General features: G+C 39.7%; 1 protein-coding gene across 4 annotated transcripts in view; it reads right to left on the reverse strand.

The window, feature by feature from the left end:
• The window catches only part of KCNH7 (potassium voltage-gated channel subfamily H member 7), a 341,749-nt gene that overhangs the window by 42,878 nt on the left and 275,227 nt on the right, over positions 1 to 23,644 (reverse strand). For all 4 annotated transcript variants that reach the window (XM_084642910.1, XM_084642908.1, XM_084642909.1 and 1 more), the window contains 2 exons: positions 12,414 to 12,813; positions 8,230 to 8,429 (listed from right to left, as the gene is read on the reverse strand). In XM_084642910.1, coding sequence (XP_084499036.1) covers positions 8,230 to 8,429; positions 12,414 to 12,813 — 600 coding nt within the window. The remainder of the gene's footprint in view (positions 1 to 8,229; positions 8,430 to 12,413; positions 12,814 to 23,644) is intronic.

Here is a 23,644-nt window from a genome sequence, read left to right on the forward strand (position 1 = left end):
TCCTAGTGGCAGTCAGTGGTGCTCCTTGTACTGTGTGTCTCTCGTCCAATGGTTCAAATTGTCTCTTTTGATACTGACATGATCAACCATAAAGCAGCATGCACTTGACACTCAGAGTGGACTTTCTGCAGAAGAGATCACACTAACTATGTTAGGACGACTCCTCACCCCAAACTCATTTTTGCCTGGCATCCCTCCCCTGAAGAGAGAGTCAGACCTGTTTATGAATGAAGACATACCAAACCAATAATCAAAGAGGCAGGGATAAGTGTAGGCATGTAAGAGAACATATATGCATTATGGACTTAATCCTGCACCATTTAAATCAATGGGATTTTTTCCATTGATTTCAATAAATGTAGAATTAAAAGCCCTTTGAGTGTTTGCTGAGGGAATCTCTACATGCTTTTCCTTAACTAACCTAATACTAAAGGAGTACTTGTGGCACCTTAGAGACTAACCAATTTATTTGAGCATGAGCTTTCGTGAGCTACAGCTCACTTCATCGGATGAGCTGTAGCTCACGAAAGCTCATGCTCAAATAAATTGGTTAGTCTCTAAGGTGCCACAAGTACTCCTTTTCTTTTTGCAAAGACAGACTAACACGCTGTTACTCTGAAACTTATCTAATACTGAGGTACATGCCTCAGCATATGTCTACACTATGCAAAGATACAACATCATAGCTATTCTGACATAACCCTTTAGTGTGTAGATGCAATCTACACCAATGGAAAATTTTTTTTCCGTTGGTGTAGGAATACCCTTCCCTGATAATGGCAGTTACATCAACCGAAACATTCCTCTATCAACATAGCTGTCTCCCCCCTGGGAGTTAGCTATGTTATAGCTATTCCAGCCTATGTCAACCTAACTTTTAAAGTTAACACAATATACTTGGCTGGGTTTTTAGCCAGTTTATTATAGATCAGAGCGATGTGCAGAATGGAAAAAGATATTTTATATTTTTCCACCATATTTTCTTACATCTACGGTGAAGAAGGCAGTTTTTAAACCTATCTATATGACTGTAAGAGATAAGTCTTTGGGGCATGTAACAATGTTTCAAGATTTACATTCTGTAGACACTTAAGGAGCTTCAGGCTGCAACCTATGAGTTGGACTTATATGTATCTCTTCTTTTTGAGAAGTCCAGTGAGGAAACACTTTGTCTATAATTGGAGAAGATTGTTAATTCCTCCTTTTAGAAAGACCTGGCGGCAGATGGGTGATTTATGGCTAGCAATCTCACTAGTTAATATTCTGTCTGTAATCTCCAGTTTTTATGGAAAGAAATTGAGATGGTTTTGGTAAAGCAACTAAAAAAATATCTAGAGCCCTCAGATAGATCTAGAGATTCTTTCTTCTAACTATCATTTCTTTGGTCTTTCCTGGGTTCAGTTAAAGCCAGCTGTTCTTTACTCCAATTTACTTTATGTGGTAGGATATCAGGGAGGCCATACTTTCTAAGATGAATAAAAAGGTGACAGAGCTATGTGCAATTACTAGCAATGTACCCCTCTTGTCATCTCATCATAGGCCTGATCCAAAACACAATGAAGTCAATCAAAAGATTCTATTTTATGTTCTGTATCAGGTACCTAACCATTACACCCTCTGGGAGAATATTGGCAAAGTTCACAGGGAGGAGAGAAACAGCTGACTCTCAGGATCTATGAGAAGAAAAAAGAATAGATAATGGGAATCAATGGGATGCTTTTAAACTATGGCAGACAGGGTCAAGCAATATCTTGTGATTGATAGTATCCAGAATGGCTGACAATTCTAGAAGTTTCAGCATCATTGTTTTGCCACTGTTCATCATAAGGAGATCTTCCATCAGTTTTGGCTGTCTGACAGGAACCAGCCTGAAGCCTGACTGGAGGAATCTAGACTATCACTGAAGGCCAGGTGCTACTAAAGGCTCTTTGCAATTACTTACATAAAAACCTTACCAGAGAGAAGAGGTTCTAGACTATACAATAGTTAAGCTATGTCAGTGATGTCTGAGTTTTAGTTTTTTTGAGAACATGCCATTTAGAGCATGTTTCAGGATATTAGGACACCAGGCCAAGTTCCATCTCTAGGAAGAGTTAACGGTTTCTGTGAGCAGTGGGCCAGGGCATTTCACATGGCTTTGACCAGTTAAAAAGGACAAGGGGCAAGGTCTTAGGCAGAGGCACAAAATCCTTTCAGTGCATCTAGTGCCCCTATGTATAGGATTAGGCACATTTCTATCGCAATGGCTGGAAATACAAGATTCTTCCTCTCTGTGCCTAAAAAACTGTTTTGGAGTCACATGATTTTGGCACAATATGAAAGAGTTCCTTAAAACAGATAGCAGTCAGAGGAGGCAATCTGGGTTTTCAAGTGATTCCCCTTGGGATGAGATTTGCTGATTGCTATCATCATGGAGAAGTAGAAACTTTTGGTTTCAATCAGCACTTACGCACAGGTTTGTGTGAAATACTTTTTCTGGAATTCTCCATCCACATGCCAGCTTCCTTATTAACTTTGTGAGTTTATCTGAGAGCTATGGTGAACTGGGTGGTGGTAGGCAGTGTTTGGAAGCCTAAGTGTTGTGGACAGGAAGTGGTCTGAATGTTTTATTAGGTCATTGCCCCCTAATTCAAGGAGAGAATAATTTTTACTACTATAAAAATTAGGAAGCTGACAAGGTCCATGAGGTTTCCAGGGATAGGACAATGTAGGCGGTCTCTTTTCTAGGATGGGCAGAGTGAAAGGCCAGGCTTCAGGCTGTGACCTGTTCTTTTGAATGCAGATTTTGTTCCGATTATCTCTGTCTATCTAAGTATGTATATGGACTTCATCACTCTGAAATCGTTCAGACAATTCTTTTTGCCTTACAACACTCCTGTGAGGTAGGGAAGTATGATTTTATCCTTGTCCCAGTGGCAGATAAGACAAAGAGATGTTAATGACTTGCCCAACGTCATACATGGGAGAGCCAGGAACAGAAGCTATATCTCCTGAGTTCCAGCTCAGTGCCTTAACCACAAGACCTCCTCATGTCTCTGTGAGCTTCATAATGGATCACTGAAACGTTCACTCCTGAAAACCTCTTGGAAACGTCAACTGTTGTAGAATGTGGCTGACCATCTCATTTTTTTACTTCATGGTCAGTTCCGTGGTGAGTCATATCCTGTCTTCATTATGGAATGAAGGCAATCAGTGGTAGAAAGATTAGTAATTATCCTGTTTGTGAGACTTTAGCCCACGAAACAATGCAATGAACTATTGATAGAAGATTAGTTTATTCATATGCTCAAGCCTTATAAGTCTCTTCTGTTGGATCTCTCGATTAGTTGTAGATTTTTGGTCATTAGCCAATATTACAATAGACAAGGGAAAAACAACTTCCCAGTTCCCAGTCTATTCATATTTGAGGTATGTTTTGTTTCTCTCAAGTAAAACTGAGTAGGAAACTGTCCTGAATTTTTTTTAATTTTTATTTTTTGAGATTTTTCAGAAAATTTCCCATTATGCATCAAAAGTTTCTGTTGCAGCTGGCATGTTCCTGCAAAAAGTTTCAGTTTCAACAAATGGGCATTTTCAGAAAAAAACCTCTCTGTTGGAAAATTGCCACTCAGTTCTAATCTCAGCCAATTCATTTAAGGGTTAATGATCCATACTCTTGCAATTTGGGTACAGTTCAGATGTGATAGAGAAATCAGTGTAGTTAATGGCTCTGGTCAGGATGGAGTTAAGTTAACCTCACTTTGGCTTGTGAAATGTGAATTGTTCTCTTATCTTTCTGGAATGTACATAGACAGCACATGATGGTAGCATCACTTTGGGCTTGAGAAGTGATTGTATCAGGAGGATAAGCAAATGTAGGCTGTGTTGAAACAGTTGTACCACACAATATAAAACTGAGAAATCTCCGTGCACTACCAGCTGGTGAAAGCTGCCTTTTTGATACAGTACCATTTATGGCCCTTATCCTGCATATAATTATGCATGTGCTTTTCTTTACGCACACAACTAGCACCATTGCAGCCAATGAGACTAGTCACATGTGTCAAAATTAAGCATATTCATAGTACTTGCAGGAGAAGGGCCTAAAATGTATATTGGAAGAAATGATGACCTGTTATCCCCTTTTATAGTATTAAATCCGAAAATAAAAAGTAAAACTTCCTCCAGTCTATATCTGAAATTTTAATTAAAATACATGTTTGGGCAAACCCTTCCCAGAGCATGGTCCACTTATTCTGGACCTTCTTTTAGGTAAAATAAACCAATACATCTATCGTGATGCACAGAAAAATCCATGGGAAAGTGAGGGTTAGAAGAAACACATGAATAATTGAAAAAAGGATCTTTGGATATTAAATATTGCTTCTTTCTATAAGGAGAAGTACAGTCATGCTGTTATCAGTAGGTACTGGACTGATAATATTGGAAGGAAGTGGAAAACATAAGGAGAAAAGAATACAAGAAAAACAGAACAGGATAGTCTGAAAAATTCTAGAACATAATGAAACAATCCCTTTGAATCTCAGGGACTGGCAGGAGCTTTCATCATAAATCATCTTTTGTAACTAACTTTGCCAGTGAATAAAACAACAGCATGATTCAAATTATGCCTATTCTGTAGACTCAATAATTTGATCCAGATTAAAGTAAATCCTAAATACTGTTTATCCAATCCATGCAAAATTATATTATCAGTACAACTGTTTTATCAAAATACATTATGCAATGCATCAAAATCAAAGAGACGTAGAAGTGAAGCAGAGAGGAACAAATGAATCATGTTCTCAGCATCTTTCACCACCAGAGCTTGAAGGTTACTTCTATGTTCAGTCATCTAACATGAACATGAAATATCTCCTTATTTTCAGTAAAAAATTGCAGGATTTTTTTTTAAAGAAAGCAAGTGGTTTTTATCTAAGTACAGTATTATTTCTTAGGTGAAAAGTTAATTTGTTTTCCCTGAATTCTTAAATTATTAGTGCTGACATGTAAAAGCATTTTTGAAACAATATTCATATTAGTTATTTATATCATATACATAAATTTCATGTTTCAAAGAAGGAAAATCATTTTAGACTTTATTTTTACTCAGATTTCAGTGATGGAACGGGGGAAGGGGCGGGAGAGAGGGAAAAGAGACAGGATCAAATTCTGCCTTTAGATATTCACACAGAACTCCAGTTGAAGTTGGCAGGATTCACACACACTTGCCTGAGGACAGAATTGGTCCCTGTGGATGTAAATACAGAGATTTCATGCAAGTTCAAACTCTCAAAACCACATGCCAGTCCATTGCATATGGTCATGGTTTAGAGCTGGAAAACTTTGTCAGTACTTGCTGCTAACATGCATATGGGGTTTGAACTAAAAGCATTCACATAAAAGGAAAATGGAGAATGATCAGCATGGCAAGTTTATCAGAGTGTGACATTTCTACAGAGCAACTATCTAATGAATATCATATGCATATGATCTTTTTTCAACAGAGAAGTTTGATTAGAGTTGTGGGATAAAACTGTCTAATAAATGTGGCAACATCAAGCAGTTTTATTTGTTTTGCCCCACTTCTGATTCAATTTAGGTGCCTTTCTCTTTGTTATCTACCAGCTCATCATGCAAAAAGGTTACAACTAAAAATAGAAAACATTAAACAAGCTCTAAACCCAACAGATAACATGGATATTCTTCACACTTTACACTGGAATTAAATTTGATACAAATACCTCCTGCTCTTACCAGTGGATGGTGTTATTCCATGTATTTAGGAATGAAGCAGACAGGAAAGAGATAAATCTTTCATAAGTACAACATAAATCAGACAACTGGCATATCAACCTTGAATTGATGTGTAATTTATTCAAACAAACATACATTAAAAGTAAATTAAATGATTGTCAGACTTGAGAGAGAGAATAGCATGAGAGAGTAAGAAATAAAACATAACAAACAAGCCACTAATCTGGACTGTTATTGTTTCATATTTTATTTAAAACAAAACCTTCATACTGCCTCACAATCATATTGATGTAGGTGGGGCTGTTTAATCCATTTAATTTGTATTTCACATAAATGACAAATCCAAGACAACTCCCAACACACCGATTTCTGTATTATGCAAAAGTTTAACCAGACAACATCCAATTTGTGGGTACTGTTTCACATCCAGTCACATCCAGTAATCAAAGGTGAATGAGTTCCTTTTAAGGTGCACTCCTGCTATTTAATATCTTCAGAAGTACTATGATGGACTAGAGTCAGACCTACTCCAACTCAAGGGCTGGATTCAGCACAATAGTGAGCATCTCAAACCCCACTGACTTCAGTGAGAGTTAGGGCCATTCAGTAACATACATGATCAAGCTCTGATGCTGCCTTTCCACTAGTTTAACCTCAGAGAGGCTTGTTCAAACACCACCTGTCCTGTTCTGGGGTATGAATTCTCCCCTGAGGTGCAGCAATGCCTGTGGAAGTGTGTCTGAGTGTGTGCGTGTGGGCAATGGGGGATTGATTATAGGTTGTTGCCCATAAAATCTGCTTTTATGTAACAGTAACCAAGAAGTCAAGCTGTCAGTGATTGAGCCCTAAATGCCTTATCAAATCATTGCCCTTATCTACTGACATAAGGTGTGCACTCTTCCAATTTATTCACAGAGAAACAACCACCCCTCTGGAAGATTTTATATTTAAGGCAACACTAGTAAGGGTTTAATTTCTATTTACACGTACTGAAACTTGTGGAGATTCTTTTCCTTCCAACCATTTAGAAAGCTAGGCAAGGTCTCAGATCTATCAGTCTTAGAATACCTTAGGAAGTTATCTGAGCTTGTATTATGCCATTGATGGCTTGAACATGAGTGATTCAACTTCTCAGAAAGGAGATTTCTGTCTTTTGGAAAAAAAGCAGAGCAAGTGGATGCCTACTTCTGCTAATGATGTTATTTCCTTTTAGCATGCCATAGTCTGTAGCTTGATATAAGACTTATTTACAGTATTCTGTCAGTGTCTATAATCAAGTGTCAAGGGTAAAAAGTATAGATCTTGGATCCTGGCACTTCTTTCTAAAATAGAAAAACACTGAATTGCAGAATGGTTAATTCTGTGATGGCTTTCAGCAAAGACATGGAGATTGGTGGGTGGGAGCAGTTGTTATTCAGGCTATTTTCTGATTAGAATTCCTCTCTTTTGGGATGCCAACTAATCCACTTTCCCCACCTCCAAAATACATGTTACACTGTACTAGTGCTGTGTCATGCAATGCTGAAAAAGGGCCTCACTCTGTACTGATTTTATGCAAGTGTAATGCTGTATATTCCAACTGAGTTACACTGGTGTGAAACTGAGGTGCCTGGATCAAGGGGAATGTTTAAAAGTAATCCTGAAAAAGCTGCATTTGGAGCAAGTGTTCTTAAGATTCTCTCTCCTGCTCCACTTTCTTTTTTTTAGCCCATAGCACCCAGCAGTGGTTCCCAACCTGTGCCGTGTGTACCAACACTAGGAGTTCAATACTTAGTACTATTGGCAAGATTTTCAAAGTGACTAGTGATTTGGAGTGCCCCAGGTTTTGGATGCCCAACTTTGGTGCTGAGCATCCATTCTCTGAAAACCAGGTACCTTTAAAACATCCCAAATCTGGCACCCAAAAAGTGAAGCACTCACCACAATTACTAACCATAAAAAAAATATATTGGCCATTGTCTTTTCCTCACCATCTGTGCCACACCACTGGCTGCCTCCCACGTTAATCATGGAACTCCATGTTAACAATGGAATCTGGGCTGCTCCAAACTTTCAGGTGGCCATAGCATGCTGTAAATATTTATGCAGAACTCCCTTGGGTTTCAGTGGGCTGCTCAACGTAAAAACTGATGGTGTGCTATGATCCAAAGACTGTGAAACTGAGATTTTGAGAAGGGTTAATGTACAACTAAATTAGAAGTGGTGGAGAATAGCAAGAATTGAGTCTACTGACTTGATACAGTTTCTCCAAAAGGAGGAAAGTGATGTCTTATGGGTCTATGCTACATTGCACTTTATAACAGGACACTGCTATGTGACATCTTGTTTCAACACCATGTGATGACATGGATTGGGAACCTGGGCTTGTCTCCAGGGCAAAAAGTAAACCTGCGAGAAAGAAACATAACCTAGCATTGCCAAAATTATGAGAATCGTTTCATTCTAGACCCCTAGGACTTTGTGATGTTAGTTTCCAAAAGTAGAATTACATACCATATTCATGTCAATGCCATTGGTGTACGTCCACGCATGCTGGAAGTACTCCTCGAGTCGCTGCCGCAAAGGGTTGGGGATTTGATGAAAGCGTATAAACTCTTTTACTCGCAGCATCTGCATGTGATACCGTGCAGTTCCCGAATACAGTCTTTGGATTATTGCAGATACATTTCCAAAAATACTTGCATACATTAATGCTGGATTAGATAGAAACAAACCAACAGTTAGCTAATATCACTACATTCTGCACACAACACAGCTGTTATTACTGCAGAGACTAGTATGGAAAACAGGTCAGATCAGATCTAGTAACATTTTGGTCTTTTAAACAGAAACTGGATTTGATATTGCCTGATGTAAGAAAAACATTCATAGCTTGTTAATTGTCTGAGTATGTTAATGGCAAGCTTCACAGAAGGAACATTCACTGAAAGAAGTTTTACAAATATTAGCTAAACACGATTGCAATGTTTGGTTTTGAAGATTTTTAGTTCTGATCCTGTGAAGATTATGCACCTGTGGCTTAACTTTACCAGCCTATAGACTTCAACAGGACTGCTTGCAGTGGGTAAAAGTAAGCAGGCACATGAGGTTTTGCAGGCTTGGGGCCTAAAACTGAAGTAGAGTGCGACCGTGATTATCTAAAGGCTATTGGGAGGTTAGTTTGAGTAACAGGTTCTTGTTCAATCTAATTAAATGTTATAGGGGGACAAGATCAAGTTTCATATAATGCAGAGTTTTAAATAACAGAGGTTGAAATAACGGAGACTGGATGGACTGCTGACTGTTTGTAGCCAAATCTCAATTTTGTATTTTAAAATCTGTAATAATATGATAAATGTTTGGAGCCATTCCAGACACATGCTCCTGACATAAATAAAAAATAGAATCAGATGTAAGTGTCTTTAGGTTAAATAGCTCCAATAACTCACTGCAAACTCATCTCTTTATCCTGTAAAGCAATTTGCTTATAAGGACACATGCCTATGTAGAGCACCACTGACATAAATAGGACTCTGTGGGTGGCTCCTTTGCAGGATCAGGATCTAAGGCTGGTTTTAGTGCATTCGATTTCTACTCCTTAAAATTCCTGTTTTTGGTAACTCAATAGATTTTGTTAAATTTCCAAATGAGAGACACAGCACCACCAGTTTATAGTAATCATTTTGATTTTTTTTTCCTGGAAAGACAAAGAGAAGACACTGCCTTTCATCTAAGGGAGAAAAGCTAACGTGATGTTAGTTCCTTTAATGTTACATCAAAGCTCTAGAACTTCAATGAGAATTTCAATGCTGCACCTTGACTACCAATCCCTAAACTAATTCAATCTGATTTAAAAATAAGCTCTACTAAAACAATAGTTTTCCATAAAAAGGTGGTTCTGTCTTTAAAGACATTGGCTACTGCTGCTATGAAGTCTCAATTTTTGTGAAGAATACCTTAACATTACATATTTTTCCTTTAGCAGTTGTTATTAACAGAAGCAGAGACTCTATGGTGGGTTAATGGATCAGAAAAGCAAGTCAGAGGAACATAGGAACTGCCATACAAATCATACCAATAGTCCATCTGGCCCAGTATTCTGTCTCTTACAACAGCACTTCTAGTAAAGTATCAAATACTTCAGAGGAAGGTGGAAGAAAACCTGTATTGGACAACCATGGAACAACTTATCCAGTGGGGAAGTCTCTTCCTAACCCCCTCAGTTAGTGCTTGACTTATGCCCTGATGGAGGAGCACTTGTATCCTTTCTGAATAGTTTTTTATAGTTTTTAACATAACTTCATGTGCCATATAAAAGTCTAATCTCATTAAACTATAGACTTTAAACAATATGTGGTAGAAATGAATTCCACAGATTAATTTTATGTTCAGTAAAAACAAAAGTATTTCCTTTATCACCTCTAAATATAATGCTTTTCAACTTCATTGACTATTCCATTGTTTGTACATTATGAAAAAATGTAAATAGGAGTAACCCAGTATACCTTTTTTATATAGTTCGTTTTGTTATATATTTATCATATCACCTTTCCTAAATTAAATGGTCCAATCTTTTCATGCTCTTCTCCTTCAGAAGTCTATCTAGGCTTCAAATGATTCTTGTTGCCTATCTGAACTTTATAAGGGCTACGTGTGTTAAAATCTACATATATATTCAGAAAATACACATATAATTATATTTGTAAAAGCAGCCATGCTATTATTGTTCCTACAGTTCTTTAGTTGTAGACTTTTTAAAGGAAAACTGAACCTTGGCAGTTTCATTTTAAAAAAACAGCAGCATTTAATTTCTGCGGTATATGAAAGCATTTAGCCAAGAGACCTCACTTGAAATTTTTTTTCCTGAGAGTTTTAATTGAGTACCCTGTCGTAACATGTACTGTATTTTTCATGTGTTCCCATCAGACTAAATACTATTGTTCTTAGACTGTTGTCACACAAAGTTTCCTCTGAAGACAAAATGGATTTTTTTCTGATAAAGAATTGAGTAAGGATAGGAGGATTTGGCCATACTCAATGGTTCTCATGTGCACTGTCACAACTATTTACAGTAGTAAAAGGTCATAAGAAATAAAGTGAGACCAATTCTATACTGCTTGCTGCTTTCTGTTGCCAAGTGGTGAGAGCACCAGGTGTATGTTTGTCCTCCTCTTCTTGTATTTGATACAAACTCTCTAATACATTCCCTGTAGGTGAGTGTGCTGGCTCAGAATGGAGGAAGTAAGGAATATGAGAATATTACATGATCAAACATAACTCAGTGCATGATGTGGTCTCTGTAAGGCAACTGCTAGAAAGAGGGAACCAGAGAATTTCCGGGAGAATTTGTTGGTGGTGACAGGCTCTTACAGAGTATGTAACAGACTGTTGAAGTTTGCCAATGAAGTTTCTGCATGAGTGATGCACTTAAAAACACAATGTAAAAAGTGATGATCAGGGCAGAGAACGTGTAGAACCTGATCCTGCAGCAATGAGAGTAATGTTGTTTGGATGCCAAGTAACCTCTGCTTTGAAACGTCAGTAAGGCCAAAGAGTCATATCATTGATATGTGGAACATTGTACTTTAGCCTAAGACTCCTCAGATTCACCTATCCTCCTCCTACAGCAGGGCCCTTTTTTATCATCTGCTCTTGAGAGTCAGGAAGTGGGTTCACAAAGGCTTTGAGACTTATTTCTACTCAGTACTGAGGACACTGTCTAGTGTACAGCCTCATAAGTGCCTGTCCACAGTATCTGCTCACACTAGCAAATGAAACTCTTTCCTCTCACAGCTGCTCATGGTGCAAGGGCTGGCAGGATCAAGGCCCAAATAGGGCTGGATCTGCTCCTGTGTGTGCACTTGACAACACTTCCCATGCAACAGGACAAACATCCACACAACACAGGCAGATCAATGGAATCTTGTGGCTTTTCAGCTATCACCTGTCAAAGCTTGGAACTGGAACCCACAATCAGGAGAGGAGCAAAGCAAATACTCAAATGGTCCGTCCTCTCAATTTTCAACTTTTGACACTTGAGGGGCTTGGTCATATTGGGGCTTATTTGCCAATGTGCTATCTGTTTAAAAAACTTTTTTTCTTTGTCATAAATCAACTGTTTTCAACTAGATGGAAACTGCTTATTCTGAAAAAAGTCATTTCAGATCGTAATACCACCATGAATAGTGGCCAATACCAGAATTTTAATGCTGATTGTGCAGTGTTACAGCTGCAGGTAGGAATATGGGCTGCATATATTAATGAATGTATTGTGCACATTTGGAAGTCTCACCTGAGCATAAAAAGTGCTCAAATAAGCATTTTCTAATGAGAAAGGGTTGTATTTTGTTTTTTAAACACTCAGAGATCTCCTTTTGGCCCCAATTCAACAAGGGACTTCCTGCACCAGCGGTCTTATAGAAGTCAAGGTTCTACTAATGTGTTTAAAGTCAGGCACATTCTTCAGAAACTTATAGAATTGGAGCCTTTGTCTTTCCATATCTATATATATTTCATGGAGACAATTCCATACCTGAGACTCCACGACACAGCATGATATGCTATAAATATATATTTATGTATCATTTTTTTCATTTATCTGTCTTCCTCCCTCCATGTTTATAATTTAACAAACTCACTCTATTGTATCCATTGTTCAAATCTGAGTTAAACATAAAAGTAAAATAAAAAATACTTACAGCCAATTAACATGACACAAATGGAAAAGATTTTCTCTGAGTTGGTGTTAGGAGATACATTTCCAAATCCTACGCTTGTCAGACTGCTGAAGGTAAAATAAAGTGCTGTAACATATTTGTCCTTGATGGATGGTCCAGAGCTTTGATCAGTCACATTGTAGGGTTTTCCTAATTGTTCTCCTAGAGAATCCAACCAGCCAATTTTTTTAATCAAGTAAGGCCTTTCTACATTCCCAATGGCATACCAAATGCAAGCAAGCCAGTGTGCAATTAGTGCAAATATGCACATAAGTAGCATCAGAACTGCAGCACCATATTCTGAATATCTGTCCAATTTCCGTGCAACCCTCACCAAACGCAGCAGCCTAGCTGTCTTCAGAAGACCGATTAACGTTGTTGTCTGCGAAAATAAGACACAGACATTAGAAACTGATTTTCATCGCTAGCAAGCATACTCCAAAATGGCAAACATGAACAAGCCAGCCTGAAGTGGGTAAAGAAAAAAGATGGTAATTTATTAGAAGCAAAAAAGTTTAAGTGATAGCAACCTATTTCAATTTAATGTTGATTTAATTTCCTCTCACAGCCTCCTACATGATTATAATGTAAAATATACTGAGGAAATGAACTGTCTGATGTGTTTTGTTAATGGTTAAAGATGGCATAACTTATCATTGTGATGTCTAGAATCATTTGAACATTGTATCTGACCTATTTTCCTAACTTCGTAAGGTGACAAAATATTAGAATGCTACATATCATCAATGGCATATGGCATGGGAAATCTAGTCCTACCTTTGTGCAGCAGAACTGCACCAAGTTCCACTGCCACCCTAGGCAGACGGGTGGGGTTTGCCCCTCACTCTACAATTACCCAGCACTCTCTTGTTGGCATTTACCAGTTCCTATCCATTATTCAGTCATTTTATATGCTTGTGGCTAGTGCCCTTTAAAATAGATTATCAAGAACACTATAAAGAGTAACTATAGAATTTCAAATAGAGAATTTAGCAACAAATATTTTGGCTACCCATTAAGTTTATGCATGTAATATTAAAGCGTAGTAAATGTCAGACAAAGTTTTCTGTATGCATCGATAATACATAACATTTAACAAGTTCTCTTAGCTTTATGAAAGGTTCTGGTGGGAATACTCTGCATAATAAAGTTTCCTCTCACTTATTACTAAGCTAGTTATTAATGTTTTATTAACCCTCTCTATATTTTATGTGTTTCAGAGTGAGATCACAACAATATTGTCAACCCCTACATGCAAAACATGTGCTGCATGTGCAACATTTGTAAAAGGACAGTAACAGCATGTTTATAACAAATCCACCACTGTTCTATTACGACACCACATGGTGATAATTGGGTGACAACAGCTGATTAAGCTACCGCTATGTGATGGTAATGCCAAAAATTATGAAGTTGGCAGCTGAATCAAAGTCCACTGTGGGTGTAACAAATCAGTGCAGATGGTTTAATGACATCATATTTCTTCTAGACTTATTCCTGGACTAAATAAATGTGTAATTATCGTGCAGTCTGTTATTCATGAAGTATAATATGAAGGACACTCTTGAATTAGAACATAATGATGCAATAAATAGAAGAAGAAAAAACAATGTATCGATGATTGTTTTCTGATTACAGGAATTGGAAGGAAGGTGGTGCAGGGTAATTAATTTTTGCCTAAGATTCTGTTGACAGAGAATAATTTCAGTCAATACTTCAGTTGCATTATGATGGATGAGGCTGAACTGAGAGTGATTTCAACATCTGAGAAGTTCACTAAGGCCCCAGATCCTGTGAAAACCTATGCATGTGCTTAACCTTGCATATATTGACTTTAATATAAGCACATGTGTAAATCTTTATAAAGACTAGGGTCTAATGTTTTAGGACTCTGTCCTGTCCCACTTACACACATGAGCAATCCTCAGGCAAATAGCTTAATTGGTTTCAATGAAATTATTTGTAGGTGCAGTCATGGCTTTGCCCCATTGTACTGCCACGGGAACACACAGAAGGCAGACTGGCACAGTCTGCATCCCCCCTTGCACCAAGACAAAAGCACCTAGTGCCAGAATGATATCTGGTACAGCATACTTCCCGCAGCATGTTTGTCATGCCAATGCTCCACGCACTGCTTGCCCCAGGCCACCCATTCCCACCAGTTTCCCCAGAGGATGTAGCAGCACTGTGGAAGCTGTTCCCCTCCCTGAACTGCTTGCTACCTGATTTCTTAAAATCTTGCCTGGCTGCACAAACCGGGCCACTGACTGGCCCTGTGAGAGTAAGGATTTGCTGGATAACCACTTAATTTTTATTTGGCAGCTGTTCAGGGTTCACTGTGGGTCAGCATAATATAGTTACAACATCACATGCACAGCTATTGAGGTTACAGATTTAAATTAGCTAGAGCCTGATTCAGAGCCCCTGGAAGTCAATGGCTTTTCACTGGGCCCTTAATAGGCAACACCACTCTTTCAGTTACCTTGCTTCAGGAAAGCAAATTCACATTTTGATTACAAATAAAAAAAATCCATCAGAGATGAAAGAGCTTTGCTGTCAGTAGTGAGCTACTTTTATATTCAGCTAGGCTGAGGTGACACTGATTCATTTTATTAGCCAATAAATCTAGCAGTCTTGATACTTTTGATTCACTTGGTCAATGGGCTAAGTGGCCTTTTAAAATTAGATAGTCCTGAATCCTCTTGCTATGGTCAGGACTTGGCTAAGGAGGTGATATTCTTCGAGTACGTTATGTAATTACCAAATAGTCACTCTGGCCATGCTTACAGTACTGACTGTACTCTCACATAACCAAAAATACAAAGAGGACACTATTTAAAAAAATGGAAAGAAATCCAAACCAATGGCTATTTTATAAAGATGAAAAAAAATGCATATTTTTGAAAAGCACAGATGTTTAGTAGAAATATCACAGTTACTACAAGGCACTCATAGTAAAAATCATTGTTTCACCTCGTGCATCAATATCTTGGAAGTCAGAGATTTTCTTAAATGAATGAACAACACTTCGTTCTCCCTATGTCATCGCTTCAGCTTAATACAAGTCAGCTTTGTTAAGAACTTTACTTTAATGGACATATTCTAAACACACTACCTAAACCAAATTGTTGTACTGTACCCCATACTTGTAAATATTTTCTGGTACTGATGAATATCTTTTCATTTTCAAAGGTCTATACAGAGACCATCTTCAGGGGTTCTCAAACTTCACTGCACCTCAACCCCCTTCTGACAACAAAAATTGACCCCAGGAGGGGGGACTAAAACCTGAGCCCACACGAGCCCTGCCCCCCTTGGTGGGGGTCCAGGGCCCAAGCCCAAGGGATTCAGCCCTGGGCAGGGGGGCTTGTAATCTGAGCCCTGTCACCCAGGGCTGAAGCCAATGCCTGAGCCCCGCTGCCCAGGGCTGAAGCCCTTGGGCGTTGGCCCCAGGCGGTAGGGTTTGAGCATCAGCTTTGGCCCCAGGCAGTGGAGCTCAGGCTTCAGCCCCAAGCTCCAGCAAGTCTAACACCAGCCCTGGTGACCCCATTAAAATGGGGTTGCAACCCACTTTGGGGTCCCAACCCACAGTTTGAGAACCACTGATCTATATGTAAAAGATGGTGAACCCCCACATACTTCCTGGACGGCTTCTGACATTTGGTTTGCAGGAATTACATTGCTTCCTGATCCAGAAGGCTATACATTTTAACTTTTATAAGGGCTCAGATCCATGCTTAAAACCATGATCATAACATTCAGATAATAACTCATAGGCCATCTCTGTATGGCTGTGCCCACAACAAGGGCTTATGTGAGCTCACCCCCAAATTGTAACTGTCAATTCAGATTGTTAGGAAGGACTATTTGATACTGTTCCTGAGAAGCTTGAGAGAGATACATGTTTATAAACTTCTGCCTACCATCAATTTAGAAAAAATCCTGCTAATCACATTGGTTCACAGTTAGTTTATCTTCTGGGGAGTATGACGTTGAGTATATCTTATAAAATCCGTACCCATTAGTTATAGGTTTTCCTCAACTCCGCTTACGGTCTCATTCCTCCCTACTGAGGTTAGTTTAGATCCTCAACTGATTTATGACAATTTCCAGAGCCATGATGTTGAACTGATTTATGTTGGAGGCCAACTGATGATGGAATGACTAGAAACAGGAAGATCCATTAGTCTGTCTGATTGAAGAGGCATCATTTGGAAGGTATTACTGGTATTCAGTTGTTTGGAAGACTGAGTTGGGATTAGCTAATTATCTGCACACATGGTGTTCATTCTGAGCGTAAAGCCATTATAACTCAAACCCTGCTGGTTAGATCCCTCATCTTGTTTTGGTGGTTTTATTTTCTTAGAAATATATACATTAATAATAATAATATTATTTTGATCATGTCAGGTCCTATTTGTCTTTTTTAAAAACTAAATAACCCTTGATGTGTATGCGTAGCTCAAGCTGATCCTTACAGTGTATTTATCTACACTGTATTTCCTCTGTCACCACGTTTACCAGCTTCCTAGTGTTGTAAGGTCCTTCTGAAGTTCCTCAAAATCTTCTTTAGAATAGACTAGCTTAAATCATTTTGTGTCACCTGCAAATTTTGGCACCTCTTTCTTCATCTCTTTTCTAGATCATGAATAAACATATAAAATAAGAGCAAGCCTACTAAAGATCCTTGAGGAAAACCACTATTAACCTCTTTCTCTGTTTAAACCATTTTCTAATCCATAATAGAGCTTTGCCTCACCCTGTGATTTCTCAGTTTGCTAAATAGTCTCTTCTGAGGACTTTGTCGAAGTTGAAAACCTTTCTGCTGTATGTGTCATCATTGTCCTTCGCACCAATATCTTCAGTAATGAATGAATATTAGTCATTTACAATAGGGCATTTATTCTCAAACTGTGGTCCATGGACCATTGCTGTAGTTGCGCAGAGAGCTGACTGGGCAGGCAGTACTGGAGCTCCTCCTTGTTTCAAGTTGATACACTTAAAGGCAGCTAAAAATACACTAAAGACTTTCCTGAGATTGCTTATTCATGTAAATGATTTCTGTAGTTCCCACCACAATGTTATGTGATCATGAATGGGTGGAGAGGTGGTCCTTAGGATTGTAAATGCAAGGGGAGATAATTCATATGAAAGGACAGTCCATGATATGAAAGTTTGAAAATTTGATTTGCAAATCAAGTGCTAAAGTGGGAAATGAAAACTATGTACGATATTTTCTGTGATGTTTGGAGCTTGGTTTTAATATACAGTTTAAGGGAAACAGGGGAATCTACCAATTTGAACAGTGGACTGGGAGTCAGGACTCTTAGGTCCTATCCTTAGTCCTGCTATTGGGCATATTGTTTCATCGAAACATTTGCCAAGCTGTAAAATGGACGTTACTTAGCATGCACATTGTGAAACTTAATTCAGAGTTTAGAATAGAAGTAAGTATTTCATTCATATGCCTTCATGTTAACCACAAAGTCATCCCTTTTTCTGACTTATTGTTACCAATTGAAAATGGCCCATTCAGTTGTACATTTCATGGGTGCTCCTGCCTCCCTTCCTACCCCCCCGCATTTCCTAAGATTACATTTTTTCCTGTTGATACAGGGTTTGAACATGCCTTATACAGTAACACTGGTCAGTATTACTATTATTTGTACAAATAGCAATAGTACAGGGTCTTCCTTCCTTCTGTATCTTTCAGGACAATGTTTTCCCTCTCTGCCCCTGATTCAGCAAAAAACACTTATGTCCATAACTTTAAGCACATGAGCACTCCTGTTGAAGCCATTAAAGCACGTGGTTATGTCTTTTGCTGAACTGGGGCCAATATGATAAAGAAAAAAGTCTGATTATCAACAGATCGCTCCGTCTTCATCTCTCCCTGCATCTGGGACCTGAAGTGGGAAGATGGTAGGAAAAGAAGGCTTTTTAAATTTTTTCATATTTTTTAAAAGTATCATGACCAATCATGGTAAATGTGCATGCAAATGATATATTTGTGTGTGTGTGCACACTTAGCTATGCAACTGCATGTACATTTTTCTGAAAATCTAGGGCAAATTCTAGCAACAAGATTAAAAATAAACTATCAGCGTAACAGAAGGCAAAAAGATAATGTATGCCATCCCCTAGCCTCCCCTAGTTTCACGGATGTCACTCAGTCAAAACACACAGAGAAGAGAACAGCTCACGAACAGCTATAATAGTATTGTGTTAAAAATCTATTTGAAATGAAAAGGTTTATTTTACATTATATTAGTTTTACTCTATTAGTTTCCTGTATTGACAAACTAAGGCACAAACAAAGGTATTCAAGTCATGCTGAATGTGGCATTTTGATGATCTCCTGCCCTTTCTAGGCACAGTTGGATAGCTGATTTGCTAAAGCTGGGTGATCACACATGATGCTCTCTTTAGAACTGCTGTTGCCTAATAAAAAGGATGTCCAGGCACAATTGTTAGCAGGGGATCTTATCTGAAGAACCCCTAGGTAACGAAAAAAGCTTTTTCAGGGCAAAGGCACCCCCATGACTGAAAGTGTCTATGAAACGACAGGCAGTTCATTGTAATGGTTTTACATTTGCTCTCTCTCACTGGGCTATTAAAAAGGGATCACAGTAGAAATATTATACTCAAGAACACAGGAAACCAAACTACAATAAAAGTGAAGTTTAGACTTTCACCCAGCAGCTTTAGAAAGTAACTGATATATCTAATGCTATAAATGAGAGATAGGAGTTTATTGAAAAGATATGTTGAACTGGTCATAAAAGTCCATAGACTGGTTGTTTCTCAGACAAAGCTAACTAGATTCTACAGTGAGCAGAAATATTCAATTATGAAAGAGGGATAAAATGAATAATTGATTTCCTTATATCCACCATAAGTAATAAGCAATACATGGTCCAATATTTTCTGCTGAAATTTGTGCTATTTGGGAATTCAGCTGCTAGAATATTCTTTGCTGCTGTTCTGCAACATTACCTACCTGCCTAGAGTTTTTCTGTAGTGCCCATCACTATAGAATCTAGCACTCCACACCTTTTCCTGCCACATGTCTGTTGGAGGGGAGAACCATGACACTTAGGGCCACATCTAAAGAGTATTGGGAGTCTTTTCATTAACCACAGTGGGCTTTGGATCAGGACACTTAAGAGTGGTTCCTTCCTGGCTTCTCTTCATTCCCTGACTCTATGGACTTTTCCCTCACAGCATAGGGGTCATGTGGATAATTTCCAGAGGGGGAAAGGTGGAGGAGCAGTGGGAGAAGCATCCTATGTAGCCCCTCTTCATAGGCTCACTGCAGCTTCCTCCCTAGATTTGTTCTCTTCTTCTCCATAAATTGTAGGAACAAATTGGTCCAAGTGAATAGCAGCACTACATGGCAGTGCTATCAGTGGTGCCCCTTTTGCGTCTTTTTCCTCCCAGGTGCCAGTTAGGAGATGGTACTTGACTCAAGAAATACAGGAGACTGACCACTGGTAAGTGTGACAAATGCAAAAGATAAGAAGATACTGCTATTGCTGTATCTGCCTCTGTGCCTTTTGGTCTTCTTTTGCAGAGAAAAGCTCTTTGTTGGTGAGGGAACGGTTCATGTTTTCCTCATCCCTTTAATGCACCAGCTCTTTCTTTTTATTGCATTCATAGAATCATAGAATATCAGGGTTGGAAGGGACCTCAGGAGGTCATCTAGTCCAACCCCCTGCTCAAAGCAGGACCAATCCCCAATTAAATCATCCCAGCCAGGGCTTTGTCAAGCCTGACCTTAAAAACTTCTAAGGAAGGAGATTCTACCACCTCCCTAGGTAACGCATTCCAGTGTTTCACCACCCTCCTAGTGAAAAAGTTTTTCCTAATATCTAATCTAAACCTCCCCCACTGCAACTTGAGACCATTACTCCTTGTCCTGTCCTCTTCTACCACTGAGAATAGTCTAGAACCATCCTCTCTGGAACCACATCTCAGGTAGTTGAAAGCAGCTATCAAATTCCCCCTCATTCTTCTCTTCTGCAGACTAAACAATCCCAGTTCCCTCAGCCTCTCCTCGTAAGTCATGTGTTCCAGACCCTTAATCATTTTTGTTACTCTTCGCTGGACTCTCTCCAGTTTATCCACATCCTTCTTATAGCGTGGGGCCCAAAACTGGACACAGTACTCCAGATGAGGCCTCACCAATGTCGAATAGAGGGGAACGATCACGTCCCTCGATCTGCTCGCTATGCCCCTACTTATACATCCCAAAATGCCATTGGCCTTCTTGGCAACAAGGGCACACTGCTGACTCATATCCAGCTTCTCGTCCACTGTCACCCCTAGGTCCTTTTCCGCAGAACTGCTGCCTAGCCATTCGGTCCCTAGTCTGTAGCGGTGCATTAGGTTCTTCCGTCCTAAGTGCAGGATCCTGCACTTATCCTTATTGAACCTCATCAGATTTCTTTTGGCCCAATCCTCCAATTTGTCTAGGTCCCTCTGTATCCTATCCCTGCCCTCCAGCGTATCTACCACTCCTCCTAGTTTAGTATCATCCGCAAATTTCCTGAGAGTGCAATCCACACCATCCTCCAGATCGTTTATGAAGATATTGAACAAAACTGGCCCCAGGACTGACCCCGGGGCACTCCGCTTGACACTGGCTGCCAACTAGACATGGAGCCTTTGATCACTACCCGTTGAGCCCGACAATCTAGCCAACTTTCTACCCACCTTATAATGCATTCATCCAGCCCATACTTCTTTAACTTGCTGACAAGAATACTGTGGGAGACCGTGTCAAAAGCTTTGCTAAAGTCAAGAAACAAAACATCCACTGCTTTCCCTTCATCCACAGAACCAGTAATCTCATCATAGAAGGTGATTACATTAGTCAGGCATGACCTTCCCTTGGTGAATCCATGCTGACTGTTCCTGATCACTTTCCTCTCATGTAAGTGCTTCAGGATTGATTCTTTGAGGACCTGCTCCATGATTTTTCCGGGGACTGAGGTGAGGCTGACTGGCCTGTAGTTCCCAGGATCCTCCTTCTTCCCTTTTTTAAAGATTGGCACTACATTAGTCTTTTTCCAGTCATCTGGGACTTCCCCCGTTCGCCACGAGTTTTCAAAGATAACGGCCAATGGCTCTGCAATCACAGCCGCCAATTCCTTTAGCACTCTCGGATGCAACTCGTCCGGCCCCTTGGATTTGTGCACATCCAGCTTTTCTAAATAGTCCCTAACCACCTCTTTCTCCACAGAGGGCTGGCCATCTACTCCCCATGTTGTGATGCTCAGCGCAGCAATCTGGGAGCTGATTTTGTTAGTGAAGACAGAGGCAAAAAAAGCATTAAGTACATTAGCTTTTTCCACATCCTCTCTCACTAGGTTGCCTCCCTCATTCAGTAAGGGGCCCACACCTTCCTTGGCTTTCTTCTTGTTGCCAACATACCTGAAGAAACCCTTCTTGTTACTCTTGACATCTCTTGCTAGCTGCAGCTCCAGGTGCGATTTGGCCCTCCTGATTTCATTTCTACATGCCCGAGCAATATTTTTATACTCTTCCCTGGTCATATGTCCAACCTTCCACTTCTTGTAAGCTTCTTTTTTATGTTTAAGATCTGCTAGGATTTCACCGTTAAGCCAAGCTGGTCACCTGCCATATTTACTATTCTTTCGACTCATCGGGATGGTTTGTCCCTGTAACCTCAACAGAGATTCCTTGAAATACAGCCAGCTCTCCTGGACTCCTTTCCCCTTCATGTTAGCCCCCCAGGGGATCCTACCCATCCGTTCCCTGAGGGAGTCGAAGTCTGCTTTCCTGAAGTCCAGGGTCTGTATTCTGCTGCTTACCTTTCTTCCCTGTGTCAGGATCCTGGACTCAACCAACTCATGGTCACTGCCTCCCAGATTCCCATCCACTTTTGCTTCCCCCACTAATTCTTCCCGGTTTGTGAGCAGCAGGTCAAGAAAAGCTCCCCCCTAGTTGGTTCCTCCAGCACTTGCACCAGGAAATTGTCCCCTACGCTTTCCAAAAACTTCCTGGATTGTCTATGCACCGCTGTATTGCTCTCCCAGCAGATATCAGGAAAATTAAAGTCACCCATGAGAACCAGGGCGTGCGATCTAGTAGCTTCTGCGAGTTGCCGGAAGAAAGCCTCATCCACCTCATCCCCCTGGACCGGTGGTCTATAGCAGACTCCCACCACTACATCACTCTTGTTGCTCATACTTCTAAACTTAATCCAGAGACACTCAGGTTTTTCTGCAGTTTCATACTGGAGCTCTGAGCAGTCATACTGCTCCCTTACATACAGTGCTACTCCCCCACCTTTTCTGCCCTGCCTGTCCTTTCTGAACAGTTTATAACCATCCATGACAGTACTCCAGTCATGTGAGTTATCCCACCAAGTCTCTGTTATTCCAATCACGTCATAATTCCTTGACATCACCAGGACCTCCAGTTCTCCCTGCTTGTTTCCAAGGTTTTGTGCATTCGTATATAAGCACTTGAGATAACCTGCTGATCGCTCCTCATTCTCAGTATGAGGCAGGAGCCCTCCCCTCATAGACGTTCCTGCCTGTGCCTCCTCCCGGTATTCCTTTCACAAGACTTTATTTCCACTAATTTTGTTCCCTGCACATATCTCCAGACTCCCCATTTTCCCTTCTATAAGTGTCGGAGCCCATTGAAATTATCAGGGATCTTTTGATCAACTTCAGTGGGAAACAGAAAAATCCCTAAGAAACTGATCTCTCATTCTCCTTCCCAAGTATTTATATGGTCCACATCACCATAGTATCGGTCCATCAAAAAGGAGGGGAAGGAGGAGGAAAGCCCATCTCATTCCATACAACTTAAAATGCAGAAGTAAGAGAAACTGTAGGTTACACATTTTTCTTTCTGACTTTTGTAAGACTATAAATTATCACTAGTCTCTGAGGTGCAAATGGCTACTAAACATTGTGTCATTTGTTTGCTCTAGGCCCTTAAATACTTATTTGCTTAAGTTTCTAAGAACTACCCTTCTGAGCATAGCCATCTTGTTCTCAGAACTCAGTTCCGTCTGTGAAAGAAGACCCACTAATTGTGCTCTTTTACGAAGAATTGATTTTTGTTCCTTCTTGTTGCTTTTCTTTAATATAAAGTTATTTTAGATGGAATGTATGTTTTTCCTCTTTGTATATGTAGACATAACAGTTTCCACAATGCAACACTGATGGTACCTG

This window comes from Lepidochelys olivacea (genome assembly GCF_965140295.1).
Source record: "Lepidochelys olivacea isolate rLepOli2 genome assembly, chromosome: 11".
In the NCBI taxonomy this organism is placed as follows: domain Eukaryota; kingdom Metazoa; phylum Chordata; order Testudines; family Cheloniidae; genus Lepidochelys; species Lepidochelys olivacea.